The 20935-nt window shown below is 36.6% G+C and overlaps 1 protein-coding gene across 5 annotated transcripts in view; it reads right to left on the bottom strand.

Moving 5' to 3' along the window:
• lrp1aa (low density lipoprotein receptor-related protein 1Aa) overlaps positions 1–20935 on the bottom strand; it is a 192062-nt gene that overhangs the window by 133559 nt on the left and 37568 nt on the right. For all 5 annotated transcript variants that reach the window (XM_079857280.1, XM_079857281.1, XM_079857282.1 and 2 more), the window contains exon 3: positions 8304–8441. In XM_079857280.1, coding sequence (XP_079713406.1) covers positions 8304–8441 — 138 coding nt within the window. The remainder of the gene's footprint in view (positions 1–8303; positions 8442–20935) is intronic.

Here is a 20935-nt window from a genome sequence, read left to right as displayed (position 1 = left end):
TACAGTGGCTTCAAGCATCAATGTCTGTTCTAGTTTTCTTCATTAATGCACCTTCTTGTGACCAGTGAACTGTTGAGTGTTTCACCATTCCTCTAGATATAAGGTCAGATCGGATAGTCTTCAGTTTCAATGACTGACTCTGTATCGAGTATCTAAAGTGACACATGTCCTCATACATGAAGCCATGCAGAGATAATGTTTCCAATTCATGAATGTGATGACTGAGCAATTCAAATTTAGATAAAATGCACTGCATTAATGTAAGCGGTTTGAAATCGCCGCTTCTGGCAGTTTACAAAGCTAAAGCACTCATGATGAAGAAACAACATGAAATGACACTCATTAAAACGTGGGTCGTAAAAACACATACCAGAGTTTGCAGTTGTTGAGGACTTTGAAAACAGACAAGTTACTGTCACGCTACTGAGAAATGAACATATGTTAGTACCGTCAGAACATTATGTTACTCCTAAAACTGCATATGTTGTCATTTTAAATAATTCTATTTATGTAGATTTATTTACGTATGTGTTGTGTAGGGCAGTGGTAAAGCCCAACACTCAACAGGACTGAAAGATGTTTATTCCTATAGAAGGTCATAAAACATTCTGCGATGAGATCCTTCAGGTCATGTGTGCGTTCAGTACGCAGCATTAGACCTCTGCAATCTTCGCTCATCAATGCACACTCACGAAACACCATGAATGTTTAAGTGTGAATCTTTATTTGATGATATTTCAGCCAGTGCTCTTGAATCTTCTCAGACACACCTGATGATGAGAGAGTGATGCAGTCGCCACTGAAAACCAGCAGCTTTGATGAAGACTTAATAAAAACTGAAGCAATCCCTCAGGATAAACTGGACACATCGGTGTGAAGCTACAGGGACTTGGAGTAGGACTGTAGTAAAATGTGTTACATTAAAAAAATATATTTTTTATGAATATTTATTATTGTATTGCTTAAAACTAGGGTGCAAAAGAAATATAAAATAGAAATTGTCAACATTTACTCATATCAATCACTGCAGATGCTCTTTTCCATACAGTTGGAGAGTGATTTTTACTGCCAACTTAAAGGGATAGTTCACCCAAAAATGAAAATTAGCAAATGATTTATTCACCCTGAAGCCATCCTAGGTGTATATAACATTCTTCTAATATCTCAAGTTATATATCATGTCTCCTCCAAGCTTTATAATCGGAGTGAATGACTGGTGAAAATTTGAAGCCCAAAAAAGTGCATCCATCCATTATAACAGTAATCCATATGGCCATATGGGTTAATAAAGGCCTTCTGAAGCGAAGTGATGCGTTTGTGTAAGAAAAATACCCATATTTAAAACTTTATAAACTATAATCACTGGTTTCTGACAGATGGCCATACGCATCGATTTACGGTGGCAGACGAACCCCTGACCTGACACAGTGTAATGACAAACGCAGAAGCTCAGAGGAAAGAGCAAAATAAACCCCAGTCGCGAATTAGCAATTTTGAAGAGATATGTCTGATGATTTCTATATAATAGAAGAGGAGTTTCAGTTTTGTTCACAGCCATATTTGTTTAAACCGCGAGCTTACACTACTCCTAAATCCTAAATCCCACATCCAACATCTTGGGTTACTCTTGTGGTGCAAGTCGACTTGCGTAGTATGCGTACTGTCGTCTGGTGGAAGCTAGTTATTTTAGATTATAAAGTTATAAATATGGGTATTTTTCTTACAAAAACCCATGGCTTCACTTCAAAGGGCCTTTAATAACCCCCCGGAGCCGTGTGGAGCACTTTATGATGGATAGATGCACTTTTATGATGGATAGATGCACTTTTATCATGGATAGATGCACTTTTATTATGATAGATGCACTTTCATGATGGATAGATGCACTTTTATGATGGATAGATGCACTTGTATGATGGATAGATGCACTTTTATGATGGATAGATGCACTTGTATGATGGATAGATGCACTTTTATCATGGATAGATGCACTTTTATGATGGACAGATGCACTTTTATGATGGATAGAAGCACTTTTATGATGGATAGATGCACTTTTATGATGGATAGATGCTCTTTTATGATGATAGATGCACTTTTATGATGATAGATGCACTTTTATGATGGATAGATGCACTTTTATGATGGATAGATGCTCTTTTATGATGATAGATGCACTTGTATGATGGATAGATGCACTTTTATGATGGATAGATGCACTTTTATGATGGACAGATGCACTTTTATGATGGACAGATGCACTTTTATGATGATAGATGCACTTTTATTATGGATAGATGCACTTTTATGATGGACAGATGCACTTTTATGATGGATAGATGCACTTTTATGATGGACAGATGCACTTTTATGATGGACAGATGCACTTTTATGATGGACAGATGCACTTTTATGTACTTCAAAACTAAAACGGCCATTCACTGCCATTAAAGGCTTGGAAGACCCAGGATATTATCAATGTCACAGCTTAGATTTAAATACAGCTTATTTATTATTAAATCTGCTTCTGAATTATTGTATTGCTTTCAGCTTTATGAAAGTCAATCACACAAATTTTAAAGCCATGGCACTGCGCAGCGTCTGTCTGCGACCCTATTTACACGTTGTTTTGCTAATGTTTGAAAGGGCTCTGATAGCTATGCCAGGCAAAGTAATAGAACATCATTTATGAAGCATAACCCGCCAAATTGGCTAATGTGTTAAAATGCATTATGGATTTTCACCTGCATTTGACAGGTTGGCGGGTGTTCATTTCAAACCCTGCTGATTTTTAGTGAACAGTCACAAGACATGCAGAACCAGTGTCATTTTTTGTCCCTGATCTCAAATCTGATGTGAATCATGCCAAGTTTGTAAATGGCAATAACATTTGATTAGGTGATCTAACCCTAGATTTGTAATTAACCTAGAATAAATCTTGAACTCTAGCAGTTTCTGTCTGTATCTCTCCAGTGATTTCCTCTGGTTTGTTGTCCTCTATCACCTCGCCAGTGTGTTCATGTCCAGACGGGTTTGTGTCACATCACTGGAGATCACCCGCTAGATTCATGCATAAAGAGAGACACCACAGCTGTGTGAGAGAGAGAGAGTGTGTGTGTGCATATGGGGGTGAAGCTAAAATAGGTAGATCAAGGTTAACTGCATTTGAAAAGCCTATGAATTTTCCTTTCCTTTTATACACTATTTGACCTGTACATTGAGTTCACATCTTTGCCCAAGTCCTATAAAAAACCTACATAAAAACTAAAATAAAAAACTCATAAAACTTTGTATTTAGGGGTCCTGATGCTCCAACCGACAGCATGGTTGTGTGTGTGATATTGTATTTTACAACAACAGTTTAATTAACAATAAGTTAATATTGAGTAACGCTGTACATATTGCCAGTCAATTTGTGTATTTTTGATCTGCCAACAAAAAAATTCCAAATAAATTCAAAGCAGGATTAACCATTGTGCATCAGTAGTAAATATATCAGTTCCTGAATATACAGGGCCCTATCTTACACCCGGTGCAATGCAGCGCCAGGAGCGACGCAAGTGTTTTTTGCTGGTTTCAGCCCGACGCAGTTATCATTTTCATGTCCTGCGGCCACGTTGTTTAAATAGCAAATGCATTTGTGCCCATTTGTGCGCCCATGGGCTGCTGGTCTGAAAACGAGTGTGTTCAGGCGCATTGTTGGTGCGTTGCTATTTTGAGGAACAGACATAGACTGAGCCATTGACCAACTGAAACCTGGTCTAAAGTCAATGGCGCAATATTTTTTTATTTAATGAGCGTGTTAGTAATGTGCGCCTATAGGCGGGTCCACAACGCGCGTACACTCTGCTTATTACACATACAGGGACACACAGCAGCACACAAACATGCCAAATATTACAATTAAAAGGATTACATTGTCCTTTTTACATTACAGACAGCTTCGGTCTTTCCACTATCAAATTCCATCATGTAAATAGCGAAACTGCTATGGCGTGAGCGCAACTGGCATTTAGAGGGAATGGGAGATGAGACTCTGATTGGTTTAACGCACGTAAATCCCAAAACACTCCCATTACTCATTAAGACAATATGGACAACCCTTTTAGACCATGCGCCGGGAGCGCCGACCATTTTCCCCGTCGTTAAATTAGCAAAAGTGGATTCGGAAACGCTCTAAGTGAACTTGCGCCCTGCGCTTTAGACAGTGCGCTTAGATCCTTAAAATAGGGCCCATAGTGTTTTTGACCAAATTAGTTAAGTGAATCATACAATGATTCACTCAAAAAGAAAGTGAATTGTTTAGCACATCAAACGTTAAGCCAGCGTTTAACACTATTAAGAGAGCAAGTGTCTGCTAATCAAATCAGTACATACACGGATTCATGTTTTCTTGAGTTGAATATTAATATATTGTATAGTCAAGTTCAATATGTCCCCGAGCAGTTCATGCAATGCGTATATACTGTAGATCTGTGGTTATGTGGAGACCGTGCAATTAAGTTCACCAACCACAACAGTGGGCGTTTTCTTGTGTTTCTGGAAGTAACGCACCTTGAAACGTAGTGTTCTTGACAGAGAGTGAAAAGGAGGATGGAAAATCTTGTTTTTACATATATTTGGCGCCAAAAAACTTTGCTACGGTCATAAACTAACCTTCGGAAACATAATATAAAGATCTGAAAATGCATTTCATGAACGCTTTAACTTATTTGGAGGGGAAAAAAATCACAGCTTGGAGAAATGTTGGGCCATTCTTCCTTCGAGAGTGAAATTTCCTCAGATAACTCAATACTCATTCATCCATGATGGCACTCAGTCCTGGTCCAGAGGCAGCAAATTATTTAATAACACATAATTATTTAAAACTAATAACCGTGAGCTTTACATTTGGGAAGCAGTTGCTATTATATATCACATGTGTGTTATTTGTCCAAATTGAATGTTTCTTATTTAAACCAAAAAAAATGTTTTATTATTATTATTTTTTTACTTTTGACTCAAAACTACTAATAAATACATTTTTCCAATGGTCTTCTGGCTCATCCATGTGGTATTTGGCAACGGTTATACTGCAGTGTTCCTCTTGGACAGAAGTGTCTTCCTCTTCTCTGCAGAATCCCTGCTGTGCTCATCATTCTTCTTCAGTGTTTGTCTGATGGCCTCATGAATATGAATCTTATCCAGTGCAAGAGAAGCCTGTAGATCCTTGTTACCCTGCGGTTCTTTGTGACCTCCTGGAATATTATATGTCGCGCTTATGGAGTGATTTTTCTGCCCGGTCACTCCTCAGTAGAGGAGCAGAGGAGCCGAACTTCTTCTCTTTGTACACTATCTAGCTGATGGACATCAATCTCTTCACAAATACTTTTCCAGCCTTGTGAGCATTAAGAACTTTTGATTGAGGCATGGCAGTTTCCAAAACCAGGCGTGATGAGGTCCAGATTCTGATTGAGACGATCCAGGTTTATGTTCTTTCTGTGAAGCAGAGCTGCTAAACTCACACCAGATTTATACCACTAAAACAATTGAAACGCCTGAATCCAATTATGTTTTAAAATGGACAGAAAATCCTGGAGGTTCACAGATTTTTCCAGGAATGATGTTTACTCCTGCATAATTTCCGGAGATAAATTAGAGAAAATATACTATATATTATTTTTAACTGAATTCCTTCCATCTATTGATAGAAAGATCTGATCACAATCTAGATATGATTTATGTAGAAACTCAGGAAATTCTTAAGTACTTCTTAAATTTCTAGCATCACTGTATTTTGTTTGTTTTTGTCCGGTAGGAATTAAAAGTGCAGATCCATGACAGTTAAGTAGAGAGGTTTAAATAAAGGAGTTTGAGTGATTATATCAAAACATATAATAATATTATTATATTATGTCAATATCGAGCCAAATGAAAAGTATTTATTTCACCTGCAACAACATTGGGAACTTTCGTAAAGATATTTTTGGCCAATAACTTTTAAAGTCACCATGAACTCCAAAATTGACCATTGTTATTTTTTTATGGAAAATTGCAGTGTTTATTATAAATGATTTATCGGTGCACATTATTGTTTTAAATTCATGTTCCTGGTAATCTTGAATAAAAAAAAAACTTCATCCCCACATCTCTTCTCTTCTCTGATGACGAGGGCGGGGCAACCTGTCACTCACATGAGATCCACCAATAGCAAACCACACCCACCCAATCAATTCCCCAGAGACAAACTCAAGCCCCGCCCACATTTGTTCTTGTTCCAGAAGCCGCTTCACTCGGATATACGACACAATAGGGAAGAAAAGACAATCACAATTTCTGTTTCATGCCGACTTTAAGTGCATCATTAAGTGCATCACAGTTCTCCGCATGAAAGACCCACATCTGGCAGATCAACCTGCTTTTTCTTTTCTCTCAATACAGTAGGAAGAATTGTTGAATAGCATAATGAAATTAACTGAAATGTGGAGTGTGTATATGAGGACGTTAACTGTGTAAAGATGATTGACAGTTTAGTTTACGGTGACAGTTTGCACATAACTACTGTATATAACAGAGTTGTCTCTTTAAAGGGATAGTTCACCCAAAAATGAATATTAGCTCATTATTTACTCACCTATCCTAGGTGTAAATGACATTCCTCTTTCAGACAAATACAATCAGAGTTATATTAAAAAATGTCCTGGCTCTTCCAAGCTTTATAATGGCAGTGAATGGCCAAAGTTCATAAAAGTGCATCTGTCCATAATAAAAGTGCATCTGTCCATCATAAAAGTGCATCTGTCCATCATAAAGTGCTCCACATGGCTCTGGCGGGTTAACAAAGGCTTTCTGAAGTGAAAAATATCCATATTTAAAACTTAATCAACTAAAATACTGTAACTATCTTCCGCCAGACGGCTGTACGCAGTGTTTTACAGCGGAAGACTAACCCTTGACCTGACGCACAACGTATGACGAACGCGGAAGCGCAGAGGATAGAGCAAAAAAAACACCAGTCACGAATTAGTCTAAAACATCAATTTTTAAAGTGAAATGTTGGAAGAGCTTGAGTTTGTTGCCCTTTTTATGATGGATAGATGCACTTTCATGATGGATAGAAGCACTTTTATGATACACTGATGTCTATGGAAGAGGCAATAATAATCTTTTCCATTAAAATTCGACACGTTTTATTCATATCAGATACACATTGTGTAAGTAACTTTAAAGTTTACCCTATTCTTCTCCCAGTTCACCAGCCACGTACTTTTATGTATTTCGGGAGAAGTGGATGAATTCACGTGTTGTAGCGTGATCTAACGCAATCGTTATAAAGGTGTTTAAACAACAAAACACTTCCACTTGCATATATTTGACAATCGGAATATCATATATTTCATGCCATAGCTAACAAATTTGTGAATATTTTGAATAAAAAAGGAAAAATGACAAAAGCAGATCATCATTCATTCAGCGCTGTTGCTGCTGCGGTGTGTCACGTGACAAGCAATGACGCGTCACCATGGAAACCATAAAGTGACATGTTCTAAATAACGGTCGCCTTGAAAAACTCACGCTGGGGGGTCAGCCAGAATATTTTAAACTTGCGTGTGAAAGGGTTAATGGACTTCAAAACTTAAACGGCCATTCACTGCCATTATAAAGCTTGGAAGAGCCAGGGCATTTTTTAATATAACTCTGACTGTATTTGTCTGAAAGAAGAATGTCATAACCTAGGATGTCTTAAGGGTTTCATTTTTGGGTGAACTATCCCTTTAAGACACAATTATCATGTGGTAGTATGTCCCAAAACTCTTCTGCTACACACTCAAAAGTATGTACCTTTTCTTCACAAAAAGAGTGCATATGTTTAGGGCATAGTGTGAATTGGGACACAGCGACACAATATTTGTCTATTCATGAAAAGTCCAAGCTTTTGAAAACTGCAAGGACATTTGAGCTGCTGTTTAAATAGCTGCATCATAAAGTTATCACGTCTCTTCAGAAGATTTGGATTAAACCGCTCGATTCATTTGCATTTCTTTTACAATCTTTTTATGAAGGTCACAGTTGTTAGGACTTTCAATGGATGGAAAAAAAATGATGTGAGAATATTGAAAATATTTTAATTTGCGTTCCAAAGATGTAATGGGTTGGCAAAAACATGAGGGTGAGTTAATAAAGTTTTAACTTTGTTTCTGTGTCAAGCTTCATTTCTACAGAAAGACTGATATTACCAATATTTATCGTATTTATAATGCTAAAATTGATGTGTGATAAGCAGAACTGTATATGAGTATATGAGTGAGTGGTGTAGTTGTTACCTCTGCAGTGCGGGCCCTCGTCTCCTCCGTCAGAGCAGTCGGGGACGCCGTTACACAGTTTGCTCAGGTGAACACACAGGTCTGAACCCAGACACTGATGTTCATTGGGAGGACACCGCGACACACGGTTATGAGGACCTGAGAGAGAGAAGATCACAGAAGCATTAAGATGATGAAACAACAACCTACAGTGCTTGCAAAATCTCCATGTAAAATGCTAGATATCATTTTGTACCATATAGCAAAGCTGTAACCATATCTTGAACATTGGTGGGACAATAAACACCTAATTACTGCTTAATAATAGTTAGCAAGGTAGTTGTTAAGTTTAGGTATTGGGTGGATTAAGGGATGTAGAATATGATCATGCAGAATAAGGCATTAATATGTGCCTTTTAAGTACTAATAAACAGCCAATATCCAAGTAATATGCATGCTAATAAGCAACTAGTTAATAGTGAGAATTGGACCCTAAACTAAAGTGTTACCAGACTTTTTAATTAATGGATTAAAAAGGATTTATGGAAATAAAAAGAAATAAGAAAGGTAAAAGAAGTGTTAGGTCTAATTGTAGTTGTCAAGTAATTAAATTTAAACTATTAGCAAATAGTTTTTTGTTGTTTTTAAATACGCATTCAGTTATGAATTCCTTGAATCATGTAAATGATAGCATGTTTTCTGTTCAAAATGGCAACATTTGATAAGGTTGAGTAGCTTGCATCACTGGATATTTGTCACGTTTTGAGTTTGTTTGTTCATGTTTGGAGTTTGCCTTCGTGTCTTGTTTTCTGTTTTAGGCCCCGTTTACACGTACATGGTTATTTTGAAAAACGGAGACATTTCCCTTCGGTTGTGCCCCTCGTTTACACGCAAACGGAGAATTCGCCTCTGAAAACGATTCTTTCTAAAAACTAAACTAAACTAAAAACACGTTTACATGTAAACTGAGAAAAACTGAGTTTTAGGCAGTCGACGTCACAGTATGCGACAGAACTTGCACTGCGTCAAAGGTGCGACCTATATTTTCGGGATTCTGATTGGCTAACATGGGCTTGAGCTTCTCGTTACACTGCCACCTACAGGTTTGGCATGCTCTTGACGGCATATACACGGGTTTGTGTAAACGAACACTTTTCTGAAAACGGAGAGGGTGAAATGTCCGTTTATGAAAATAACCAGCCACGTGTAAATGTAGCCTTAGTTTCATGGTCAGTTTTCTAGCTTGTTAATTATTTCTGTCATCCTCTGTTTGTTTCCTAGGTTACTGATTGATTGGAGTTTTCTGTTCACACGTGTCTCGTTAATTATCCCCTTTGTCTGCTGTGAATAAAAGCCCTCAGTTTGAGGTAGTTCTTTGTTCCAGTATTAGTTGTGTTTAGTTGTTGTGTAGTGCTTTCTCCTATGAATTCCTGTATTTCAGTTGGTGAATTAAAAATATAATTTTTAAAATATAATTAAGAATAAACTTTCTTTGGATTTTGATTCCTGCAAGTGCAACAACACAGCTTGACAATATTATTGTCGGTCGTTTAACATTCCTGTCGTAAACCGGTTGTTTATATAATAAATAATAAGCTACTTACGCAACCATACACACATATTCTTTCACCGTTTGCATTGGAATCCGCACTGGTCGTCTGTGAACAGAAAACTGTCCCTCTCAATGTTTATGATGGTTGCGGCCCTTGAACAAGAATTCCCGTTCATAGTGTAAGCAACATATTTCGAAAGAATATAACAGTTTACTGTGGTGACACATGGCATCTGTTATTTTTAAAACGGTGGTACATGGAAAATGACTTGTTTTCACCTCATGTAACATATGCATCATTCTGTGGTCATTTTGTTTCTTGCTTTCGTCCACAATTGGTTAAATATTGCAGTTTATGGTTTTATTATGGCTGTGTCCATGAGTGTGCAGTCATGTGTTAGTCTTTGAGTCACTGGATGAGCTGTGTTTGTGTGTCTGAGCTCTCATCCGCTCTGGACTGGACAGAAACACTGGGCGTGGAGTGAAAAAAGACCAAAAGTCTCCAGATTATTGAGCAGAAATGAGCGAACGTGTTTTTGCAGAAAGGTTACGCAACGCAGCAGAGTTTGAAACAATAAATGAGCCCTGAACGTCTAGATTACTGATGAGATCATCAATACAGCGCCAGCACAAACACACATCAGCGGCGCTGCGCTAATTCACTGCTTTATTACGCTATGACACAGGGTTTCTATCGAGGTGTGTATGTTTTTTCTGGTTGTTAAAATATATTCTCATATCCCAGTTTCAGTCAACTATATTGATAGGTTGACATCTTGAAAGTTGCTCTGTTTGTTTGAGCAGTTCAACACGTCAACTTCTGAATCAACCAATTGGTTTTAGGGCTGAATAATGAAATATGTGGGAAGCATTTGGGAATCTCGTTAGTGACGTTTGACTAGACTTTTAGTTTTTACCATATTTAGGTTTTTAGTGATGAGAACAAACTCCTAACCTATTAAACTTGACGGGTGCTAACAACATTAATGATATCTCAAATCATTTGGTTTGTTGAGGACAATTATACAGTTATTTTGTGATCAGACATATGATATTCACCTGCCAGAGGATAAAACGGGTAGACTTACAAGCAACTACTGAGAAACCCCTAGCAACACCTTAGCAACCACCCATAGCGTTTGAGGCAGAAGAGAATATGGAGGTCAGCTAGTCTACACAGAACTTTAGACACCTCAATGCGAGGAGTTAGCATGACAGAAAGTGCATTTCCTCGACAGAAACCATGCAGAGACTGTGAAGACATCTGTCCAGGTTCATAGAGGGTTCATATGATGGAAAACAGAAGTCTTCATGCTCTTATGAAATAATGAGCATAAACTGAGATACCGTAGGTATTGAAAAGTGATGTCTGGAGGAGATATTCAATTAAAGTTCAAAATATTTGGAAAATATTGATTTTTTATATTTTAAATATGATGGAAGAACAAAACATTTATCTGACAAAATTATTTGGGGAAAAAAGGCAAACTACAGCTATAGGTTACTATGCTATTTACTATGCAAAAAACAAAACAAAAAAAAACAGGAAAACAAAAACTCAGATGAAAAAGCATTGAATACAACATAATTAGTTATTAATATTTCAATGGTTCTCTCTTGTTTTTGCATGTATTTATAATTTATTTGAATGACAAAAAATGATGTTGGCACAATTTGGCATGTTTCAATGCATTATTATGACAAATAAAAGCACAACTACTTCTTACAAAATCTTTAACACATTGTTGATAATATTTGAATAAAGAGTGAATATATCAATTGTCCTGAGCCGGACATCACTTATGGCCACTACTGTACTGTCCATGTAGACCATATACTGACACTACTGTAAACTGTGAAAGCGACCTGTCCTGAAACCGTTGTGGTTATGACATCATAACCTTTTTCCCAATGAATTTCCCAGACTTTTCCAAATATTTGAGATTAGTAGATAAGTAGGAAAGGAAATCTCTCTCACTCACACAAACAATGCAATTTTTTAGCAATGAAAACCTTTAGATCAGAGCATAACTAGAATTATTGTGTATTCCATTGCTTTTCCATGAGTTTTTAAAGATTCTGTTCATTTCCATGATCTCTCAGGCCTGGAGAGCACAAATGTAAAATGTCCTGGTATTCCCAGGATTGGAATGTCTGTGGGAACCGAATCAGCAAACTGACATGAACGACAGTATCGTGTGCAATGGAAACATTATTAGTATCTGTATTCTGATAAATCGGATGTGAGCGATACATAAAAAGCCCGTTTTAAGTGTAATTCTGTTCCCCTCGTATCCATAGTTACTATATAACAACTTTGCCTGGTATAATTCATAATATTATTACATAATAAGTAAAAAATAATTCAAACAACAATATTAAATGGTAAACAAAAGGAGAAAGTTCTTTAGTCCAGATTCAGAACCTGTGTTTGGGACGGGTGCCACAAGTCCTCTACTCTTTTTGCTAAATCAACCACTTTTTAAAAAATCCAATGCAAACATAGCTTGCAAAACCCATGTACAGTACAACACACAGGAAGCTTCTTCAATCCCTCATTATTCATAATTAAGTTTAAACATGTGACATTCACCTCACTCATTCACTACTGCATTGTTATTTAAGATGATTATCTTATATAATATTACTAGTATCTTATATACACTTCAGCAAAAACAGTCAGAGAGCAAGTGGAAATGGTTCACCAAAAAAAGACATTTAGAGCAAGAAACTTTGAACAATATTACAAAATATTTTGAAGAAACTCCAGCAATAGAAATCAAACGCCTCTGGCACTGTTTCTGCCCCGGGTGTCCCGTAAGTGTGACACCTCGCACAGGCGTGTGCTGAGACCATAAGCCTATTGTAATATTATGATCACATGTGGCGTTCCAGAGGATCTGGAGGTGGAAACGCTCGTCGAAGGGGAAACGCTCGGCCACACGGAAAACTCTGGAATAAGAGCATCACATGGGGAACGTGACCTGAGACCCTGCGACGAGACCACATGCCACTCGCACAAATGAGCCGAACTGTGAGATTCTGAGATATAAAGACTGAATGTGGAAAGCTGGTGCAGTTTTCACATGCTGAATATCTATAACTTTATTTCTCTTATTTATAGATAACAGATGCTTGAAGTTCCATATGAGGAAAATTCAATCCAGGTTAAACAATTTAGAGCAAGGGTCAAATATTCAGAGAAGGCGTATTTTAACTGAACGGATATATTGTGTTCTAATAACAGGATATTTGTCTTAAATATCAGGTCGTATAAAAGAAAAAATAACAACTGCATCTATATTATAATGTTATATCATTCAATTTCTGTTACTTCAGGCCAAAACAAGGGTTTGGTATTTTTATGCCGGTTTTTACATTTTTTATGTTTTGATGTTTCATCAGTAGTTTGGTTGAGTAACATGAGCAATTATATTTATACTAACTTACATTGACAAAGGTTAACAAAGGCTGTAAAATAAATCGTTTAAGTTCACGTTAATGCATTTGTTTAAATTCTTTTTTACATTTATTTCATATTTCAAACAAAGTATCGATAAACAACAGGTTTATGTTGTGGTAAATTACCACAAAACTTAATGTGTGTGTTTATACAGAAATCTACCCTGATAGATATTCACAGTGACAACTAGCCAGGTCTTCCCTAAGTTACAATGCTACTGAAATGTGCAGATTTGACTTCATCACTGAATATATTTTTCAAACGAAAGCTTTTTGAAAGCTTTTTCTTGCAGGTGATCATAATCAGTCAAAACTGTCAGGACTATTCTCAGTCCGAAGACCATTAACATTCAATGCAAGCAATTATGTCTGTATCACATTCAGCTGCATCTGCTGATAATTATATCAATAATACATGAAAATTTCCACAACAACAAAAACAAATTAGAAAAAGATAAGAAATCAGGGCTGAAAGCAACACTAAAGCTTTCATTTTCAAAAACAAAACCCATTATATCCGCCGTGCAGCCGCAGCGTCAAATCAAGAACCAGTTTCATTGCAACGGTTCCAAGTGATAATCTCTTCTTTATATCATCAAATCAAAAGGCATCAGCTTTAAATAATGTACATTTGAAAAATAGTTAGACTGCAAAAACGTTTCTGCAGTTTTTCTTTACGACTTCTGATCAAATTTAGGCTTGTTTCTATTCTGCACTCTGTGGTTGACCCGAACCCAGCACCGGTCAGCCATGTCATAAATCTCTGACTGTCATCAGGCCAAGAGGAAAACAAACCAAACTGCAGTCAGACATACAATACAGCGGCTGTGTTCAGAACACTCCCAGCTTACGGCCCAATATCCAATGTGTACGGTCTACTACCTTTTTATTTAAAAGTCAAAAAGCGGAAATTACTCTGCTTTTAATTCAGTGTTGGCATTATTATATTAAAATATATATATTGCATTTCTGTGCAACAGTGTCTAAACATCTGGCTGCCCAAATAATTGATCAAGAAACATTTTATAAAAATTACAAAAGTATTTCAATGTAATAGTGGCATATAGAATTATAGTTTTGTGCCAGTGCCAATAATTAGCTTATCTTCAATCAACTTCATATAAGTGTTATGAGTCATTGCCTTTATGTCATACAGTATAAATAAAGATTTGTTCTGATAACAGCAGTATTTTGAGGCCGAGACTCAAAGCTGATTCGGCAGCCACAGTTTGTGTTTTACTGCGGTGTTTATCGTGGGTAGCAGCCACAGATCTGGCAAAATATTCATTCTTCCAATGTTAGAGTACAAAACGTGCGCAAAAACTGCCATATAGATATTGCTCGAGTCTCTGCTCCAATGCAAGTGGAATTGTTTTCATCTGTCAGGTCTGAGAGACGATAGCACTTCTTCTCAACAAGCCAGACACAAATGGATGTTATGCATTATGTGTATATTCAAAATCCCAGCGTTAGTAATGATGTGTTGTTTAGCTAAATGTAAGTATTTTTTGCTTAATATCACAACATCTGATATATTGGCCTCAACAAATCATATCAGTGAAATCTTCAACTCAAATTGTCCATGTCAGACATTTCGTATACCTCATGCCATATAATGGTCCAGTAATGGGCCATTCCAGGTCGCTGGTGCATTCATGCGTGAATAAGATCAATGCATGTCTTACTACTCTCCTCAATTGTTCATTAACTATACAAAGCAGCCAAAACATATAACATTAGAAAGTTTCCACTCAACAAGACGAATCATCAGCAGTTATTTTGCCAAATACAATTTTCTATACAGGCATGAAGCATTTGTAACTGAATTCAGAAGAGCACATTTGGTTTAGCTTCCATAAGCAATGACATAAACACAGTTGCGTTTGTGCATCCTATAGGACAAAAACAACACAATTATGAGGCTTTCTTGCCGTTGCTTGTGTTCTGGACATGCCTAACTATTATTCAAACAAAAGACCTCACTGCACTAACTATTCCTAACATGTGTTTCTCTAACAATTGTTTATTTTCAATCCCTCCGTAGATGTCTGCGGTTTCCAGATGAGTTTAATGATCCATAACAAGAACCTGATTCACATCATGAATGAGGACCGGATGTGACCTCTCGATCCCTCACAACATCACGCACACCATCCACATACCAACACTGCTGAGTGTTTGAAGAGGAATCCAAGAGTGTGAACTGGCATGCTACTTCTCAAAGTCTTCTTGCCGCTGGATAAATCTGAAGCTCATTCAGTGAAGGAGTCTCCAGCCGGATGGATCTTTATTTTAACCCCTTCTGAAGATCATCTCTCTTGAGATCATGGACGTGACACTCAAAGCCATTAAGAACCCAGAATGCTTCACCTTATCTATTCTAAAATACCATTATATATGACATATTAGACTCATGTTAAGCATTGTTCTGTTTGAACCGATTGCATGCTCTTGCTGCAATGGTAACATCTTCATGACAACAGTTCATAAAAAGTATTTTCTTATTTTTTCTTCTTCTTTAAAAAAAAATAAAAAATAAGGCAACATTTGAAAACCAAGTATAACAGAAGCAACAGTCTCTTCACCCAGATGATAATATTAGTCATTTTGGTGTGAAGTTTGACGGCACATAAGTAAAATATGAAGGCACAACGTTTTCAAAGTTTGCTGTGTCAATACATATAACAAACTTTCTTTCGTCTGCGGCAGGGGTTGACGTACATTTATTTTTTCTACTTTGCCTTATGTGTAGATTTTATTATGTCACCCTTTTCCCAGACACATACTCAAATTTGAAAATCAATTATAATAATAAATGCTATGTATTAAAACTGATCATCTAAATAAAGAGAGAAAATATATAGACCATTCAATATTTATTGTGTGAAGTATTTATCAACACTTAAAAAAACCTACACGAAAATGTATTTAAAATTAATTTATTTCATACTAAGTCCATTAACATATTTACTGATATATCGCTTGACACTTACAGATATAAATATTTGTTTGGAGTACATCTTTATTGCACAATGCACATTGCTTAATTTTAGGCCTAAAATGTGTTTTAATATCACTATTATTAAAGGGTTAGTTCACCCAAAAATGTGAATTCTGTCAGTAATTACTCTCCCTCATGTTGTTTCAACCCCGTAAGACCTTCGTTCATCTTCAGAACACAAATTAAGATATTTTTGATGAAATCTGAGTGCTGGATCCCTTCTCCATAGGCTTCTAGGTGACCGAAACTTGCTGGCCCAGAAAAGTTATTAAAGAGATCGTTAATATAGTCCAATTGACTCCAGTGGCTCGATCTTAAGTTTATCAAGCGACGAGAATACTTTTTGTGCGCAAAAACAAACAAAAATAACGACTTTATTCCACTATTCATTTCCTTCTATCTGGGCCTCGAGTTGGTTCACGTAGTGTTTAAGCGTAGCGCGTCTGTGTTGCACGTCATCACGTAGGCTCACTATTGGCCGACGCTGGTCATGTGTGTGATACGTCTGACGTGCAACACAGACGCGCAGCGCAAAAACACTACGTGAACCAACTCGAAGCCCAGAGAGAATGAAATGAATAGTGGAATAAAGTCGTTATTTTTGTTTGTTTTTGCGCACAAAAAGTATTCTCGTCGCTTGATAAACTTAAGATCGAGCCACTGGAGTCAATTGGACTATATTAACGATCTCTTTAATAACTTTTCTGGGCCAGCAAGTTTCGGTCACCTAGAAGCCTATGGAGGAGTGATCCAGCACTCAGATTTCATCAAAAATATCTTAATTTATGTTCCGAAGATGAACGAAAGTCTTACAGGGTTGGAACAACATGAGGGTGAGTAATTACTGACAGAATTTTCATTTTTGTGTGAACTAACCCTTTAAAGGAGCTGTATGTAAGAAATGTATTTCAATTAATCATAAAATGGCCCTGATATGTCACTAGACATTAAGAAATCATGTTCATTTCAAATACTTATATCACTGACAACAGTAGTTCGGCCAGGATATTGTCATTTAAAAAGTGAAGTTGCAGCCCTCAACTGATGTTGATGTTGTCATCTTGTGTTTTGGCCTGAAGCGCCACCCTCCACCTATCTACCAATCACGAAGTCAGTAGTGTTTCGGCATCCGGGTTGCCAGCTCTGCTCTAGTTACCACAGCTGCAGCTACAAACGTTCCTGCTGGATCCTGCAGCCTATCTGGCAACCTCGAGTCAGGGGGGAGGGGGAGGGGATACACCGCTCTACAGTAATTTGAAAGTGATTGCAGTACCAGTTTTGGCCACAATCTTACATACGGCTCCTTTAAGGATGGTGTGATCTCTGTATAGTGTATCAGTATTTAAATGCAAGCTATTTAAAGTGTACCTATATTGCAATAGTTCCACTTTAGCGCAGTCAAATATACTTCAGTATAGCTTTAGTTGGACCTCAGCACTATTTCCGAATAACTAAAATGCATTAAGTACAAAATTAGCCGTTCCAATTTAACAGACTTTAAGTATACCAATTTAGCATAATAAAAGTACATTTGCAGGATATTTATATTAAGTATATAAATATAAATGTATTTTGTAGTATACTTTTATTTACATTTTAGTATATTTATTTTTCACTAGGGAAATCATATTGCTATTGTACATTAGGACGACAACATAAAGCCATTTAAAAGTCAAAAAGGGATCTTGAAATCAATTCTGTGTGACACGTAGCCACTGAAGGGATTTAATGCGATACCTCAGTCGAGCACGAGTCAGCATTCTTGCAGCTGCGTTGAACTCTTTGATAAGCCAGCCAAAACACTTCTGCAGCAGTTAAGTCTCGTATAAAATGTGTGAATGAGTTTCTCGCTTTCAGTCGGGGAGAGAATTTTGCAGACTTCAGAGATGATAATATGCTGTTTTATAAACATTGCTAATAGAGTTTCTTGAAACTGAAGTTGCTGTCAAATATGATTCCCAAATTCTTGATGTGATTATTGGGCTTCAGAGACAAGGACGCTAAATAAGGTATAATAGACGTTTCTCTGAGAATACTCTATATTAATTAGGTTGTATAATGTTCCAGTACAACCACAAATGTATGTTTTCTGTGCCATCCAGCAGGGTAATAATGATTGATTTGAGGAGATCTGATGATAATTACATCAGCTAATGGAATTAAACATACGTAATAAAAAAGTAATAAAGGACCCAGGATTGAGCCTTGGGGGACACCTCAAGATACCACATGGCTTGTGGACAGGCTTGGGAGGGTTACTTTAAAAATGTATTCCGTTACAGTTACAAATTACTTCATAAAAAAAGTATTCAGTAACGTAATCCAAGTACTATAATATGAAAGTAATGTAACTGATTACTTTTGGATTACTTTAAGGTCACGTATATAAATAAAGTCAAGCAAGAAGAAATATTATTTAAAACATTTTTTAAAAAACTTTTATTTATTAAGAATTTGGTCCAATGTACAATATTTGCAAAATATACACACAGGCCTGAATATATATTATTTATGTAAAGGGCTATACAGACATCTAGTGGCTAATGTATGGTATTACAGATTATTTTGTTTTATTTTTAACTAATTTCTAACTAAAAAATAAAAACACAACATTTAAATTTTTTACACAATCTACACATTAGTTTATTTTAAAATAGGCCTACATGTTGACTAAAGCTTATGCTAAAGCCGTGATCTTTCTTAATTTGCCTGACTGAACGTTGGCAGTGAGTTCCCCTACGTTACCTAGACAGCGAACATCCCGTTACGTGAGAAAATATTAAGAAAGGACATTTTGGGTACTAAAAAAGCTACTCTCCTAATTTCTACAAAATAGTAGCGGAATTTCCATGAATTAAAAGCATCGTTTCTACTAGCAGCAGTGATTCAATCTGCGTCTGAGGAGATTGTAGAAAGCTGTTATTTGCACATGCACCAGCGCGTGGCACACGTGAGTCATTACTGGCAACAGAACCAGGAGCTACTGTATAATCAAGCAGCGCTTAATATAGTGTTATTATGCCAAAATACTTATTTATTTAGTTTTAAATGAAACCATTGTAATCCTGAAAGTATTCCCCCTTTTTTCAAAATGTAACTATAATCTGATTACTACGTTTTTTGACGTAACTGTAACGGATTACAGTTACTGGATTTTTGTATCCTGATTACATAACGCCGTTACATGTATTCCGTTACTCCCCAACCCTGCTTGTGGAGGTGTGTGTGTGTAGTTCAACATACAGTCCTTATCCCGAGCTACTTAAACAGGATTTAAACCAGTATAGGATTGGACGTGTTAGGCCAGCACTGTTCTGCAGTCAAGCTGAATCTTGTGACCAACTGAGTCAAAGTCAGTACTGAGATCGGAAATTGCCATATGAATTCACAATAATGTGAAAGTAGCCATGCTGTGTTGCTGTGGAGGCGGTTATGTGTTAATAGTTTCCACAGTGATGTCACAATATGGAGGAGGTAGAGAACAACTCATATTTGTAGTTTGGTTTCAATAAATACTATTTTTTGAGTTTTACAAATAACTATATGGTTTTTAAAAAAAGATCATGCAAAATTTCCTTCCTCATGCCGTGAGCCCTGCATCTTAGAACAAATTATCAGGTGTTGCCAAGTTTAAACCTAGAGGTGAAGAAATAACAATTACAAAGATCTGAGACAGATCTGTAAAAAATAATCCACCTGTTTAATTAGGCATTACAGATCTGAAACAGGTTTGCCACCTTTTACAAAAACCACGGCTGAAGCTGTGTGTGCTAGAGGGAGAGAATCATTCATTCTGCATTTAAATAGCACAGACATTAAACTCTTGAATGAGTCAGCTAACCAAGTAGGTATGTAAATTATTATGCATTTTATAGAACTGAACCTCTAAAGATAAACAGTTGATATTTTATGCTTGGTTCATTTTTCCAGCTGTCAGATGTTAAACAACAGATTCTTCTCATCTAAACACAGCAGGTGAAAGCTCTGCTGTGAGATCAGAGCTCAGACCTTCAACCCTCTCAACGTGAGGCAGATCTAGATGACTTTTACACACACATGCCACATAGACTGCAGCTCTGGGATAAAGACAGAGGTTTAGTTGTGGGTACACTGCAGGGTATTGCTTCTAAGAGGTCAATGTTTTCTTATAATTCTTGATTTTATATAATTTAAGTAAATGTTTTCCGAATTTCAGTTTATTATACAGTAAGGAACAATTTCGTTTGCCCACAAAGGACTGATGTTCCATTTAGGCAAATTACGGAAGTTCATATTGATGATTTTGGAAGTTATAAAAATGTGAAGTGAATTCAAGTGATTCTGGTTAGAGTTAAAGGTTAAATTTTACTGTATATTTTGTCAGTAAATGATGAGGGTGAGAAATTAGTCTACTAGCACAGTGTTTAGGTACCTTTATTGAAATCATCATAATATTCATGATTTAGTTACCATCAAAATTAAATATCAATATGTAATGTTTTGAATAAATATTCCATGTATGGCAGAACCCTACTGTATATCATTCTGATTATTATGAAATTGGTTAAATAGACCTCTAACACACCTTTGAGTGAGATATCATTTAAGATGGCTTCTCCAGTACATACAAGCAAGATATTATAAAAAATGTTGAAAAAA

Source organism: Squalius cephalus (genome assembly GCF_949319135.1).
Source record: "Squalius cephalus genome assembly, chromosome: 22".
In the NCBI taxonomy this organism is placed as follows: Eukaryota; Metazoa; Chordata; class Actinopteri; order Cypriniformes; family Leuciscidae; genus Squalius; species Squalius cephalus.
This window is presented reverse-complemented; position numbering and strand designations above follow the sequence as displayed.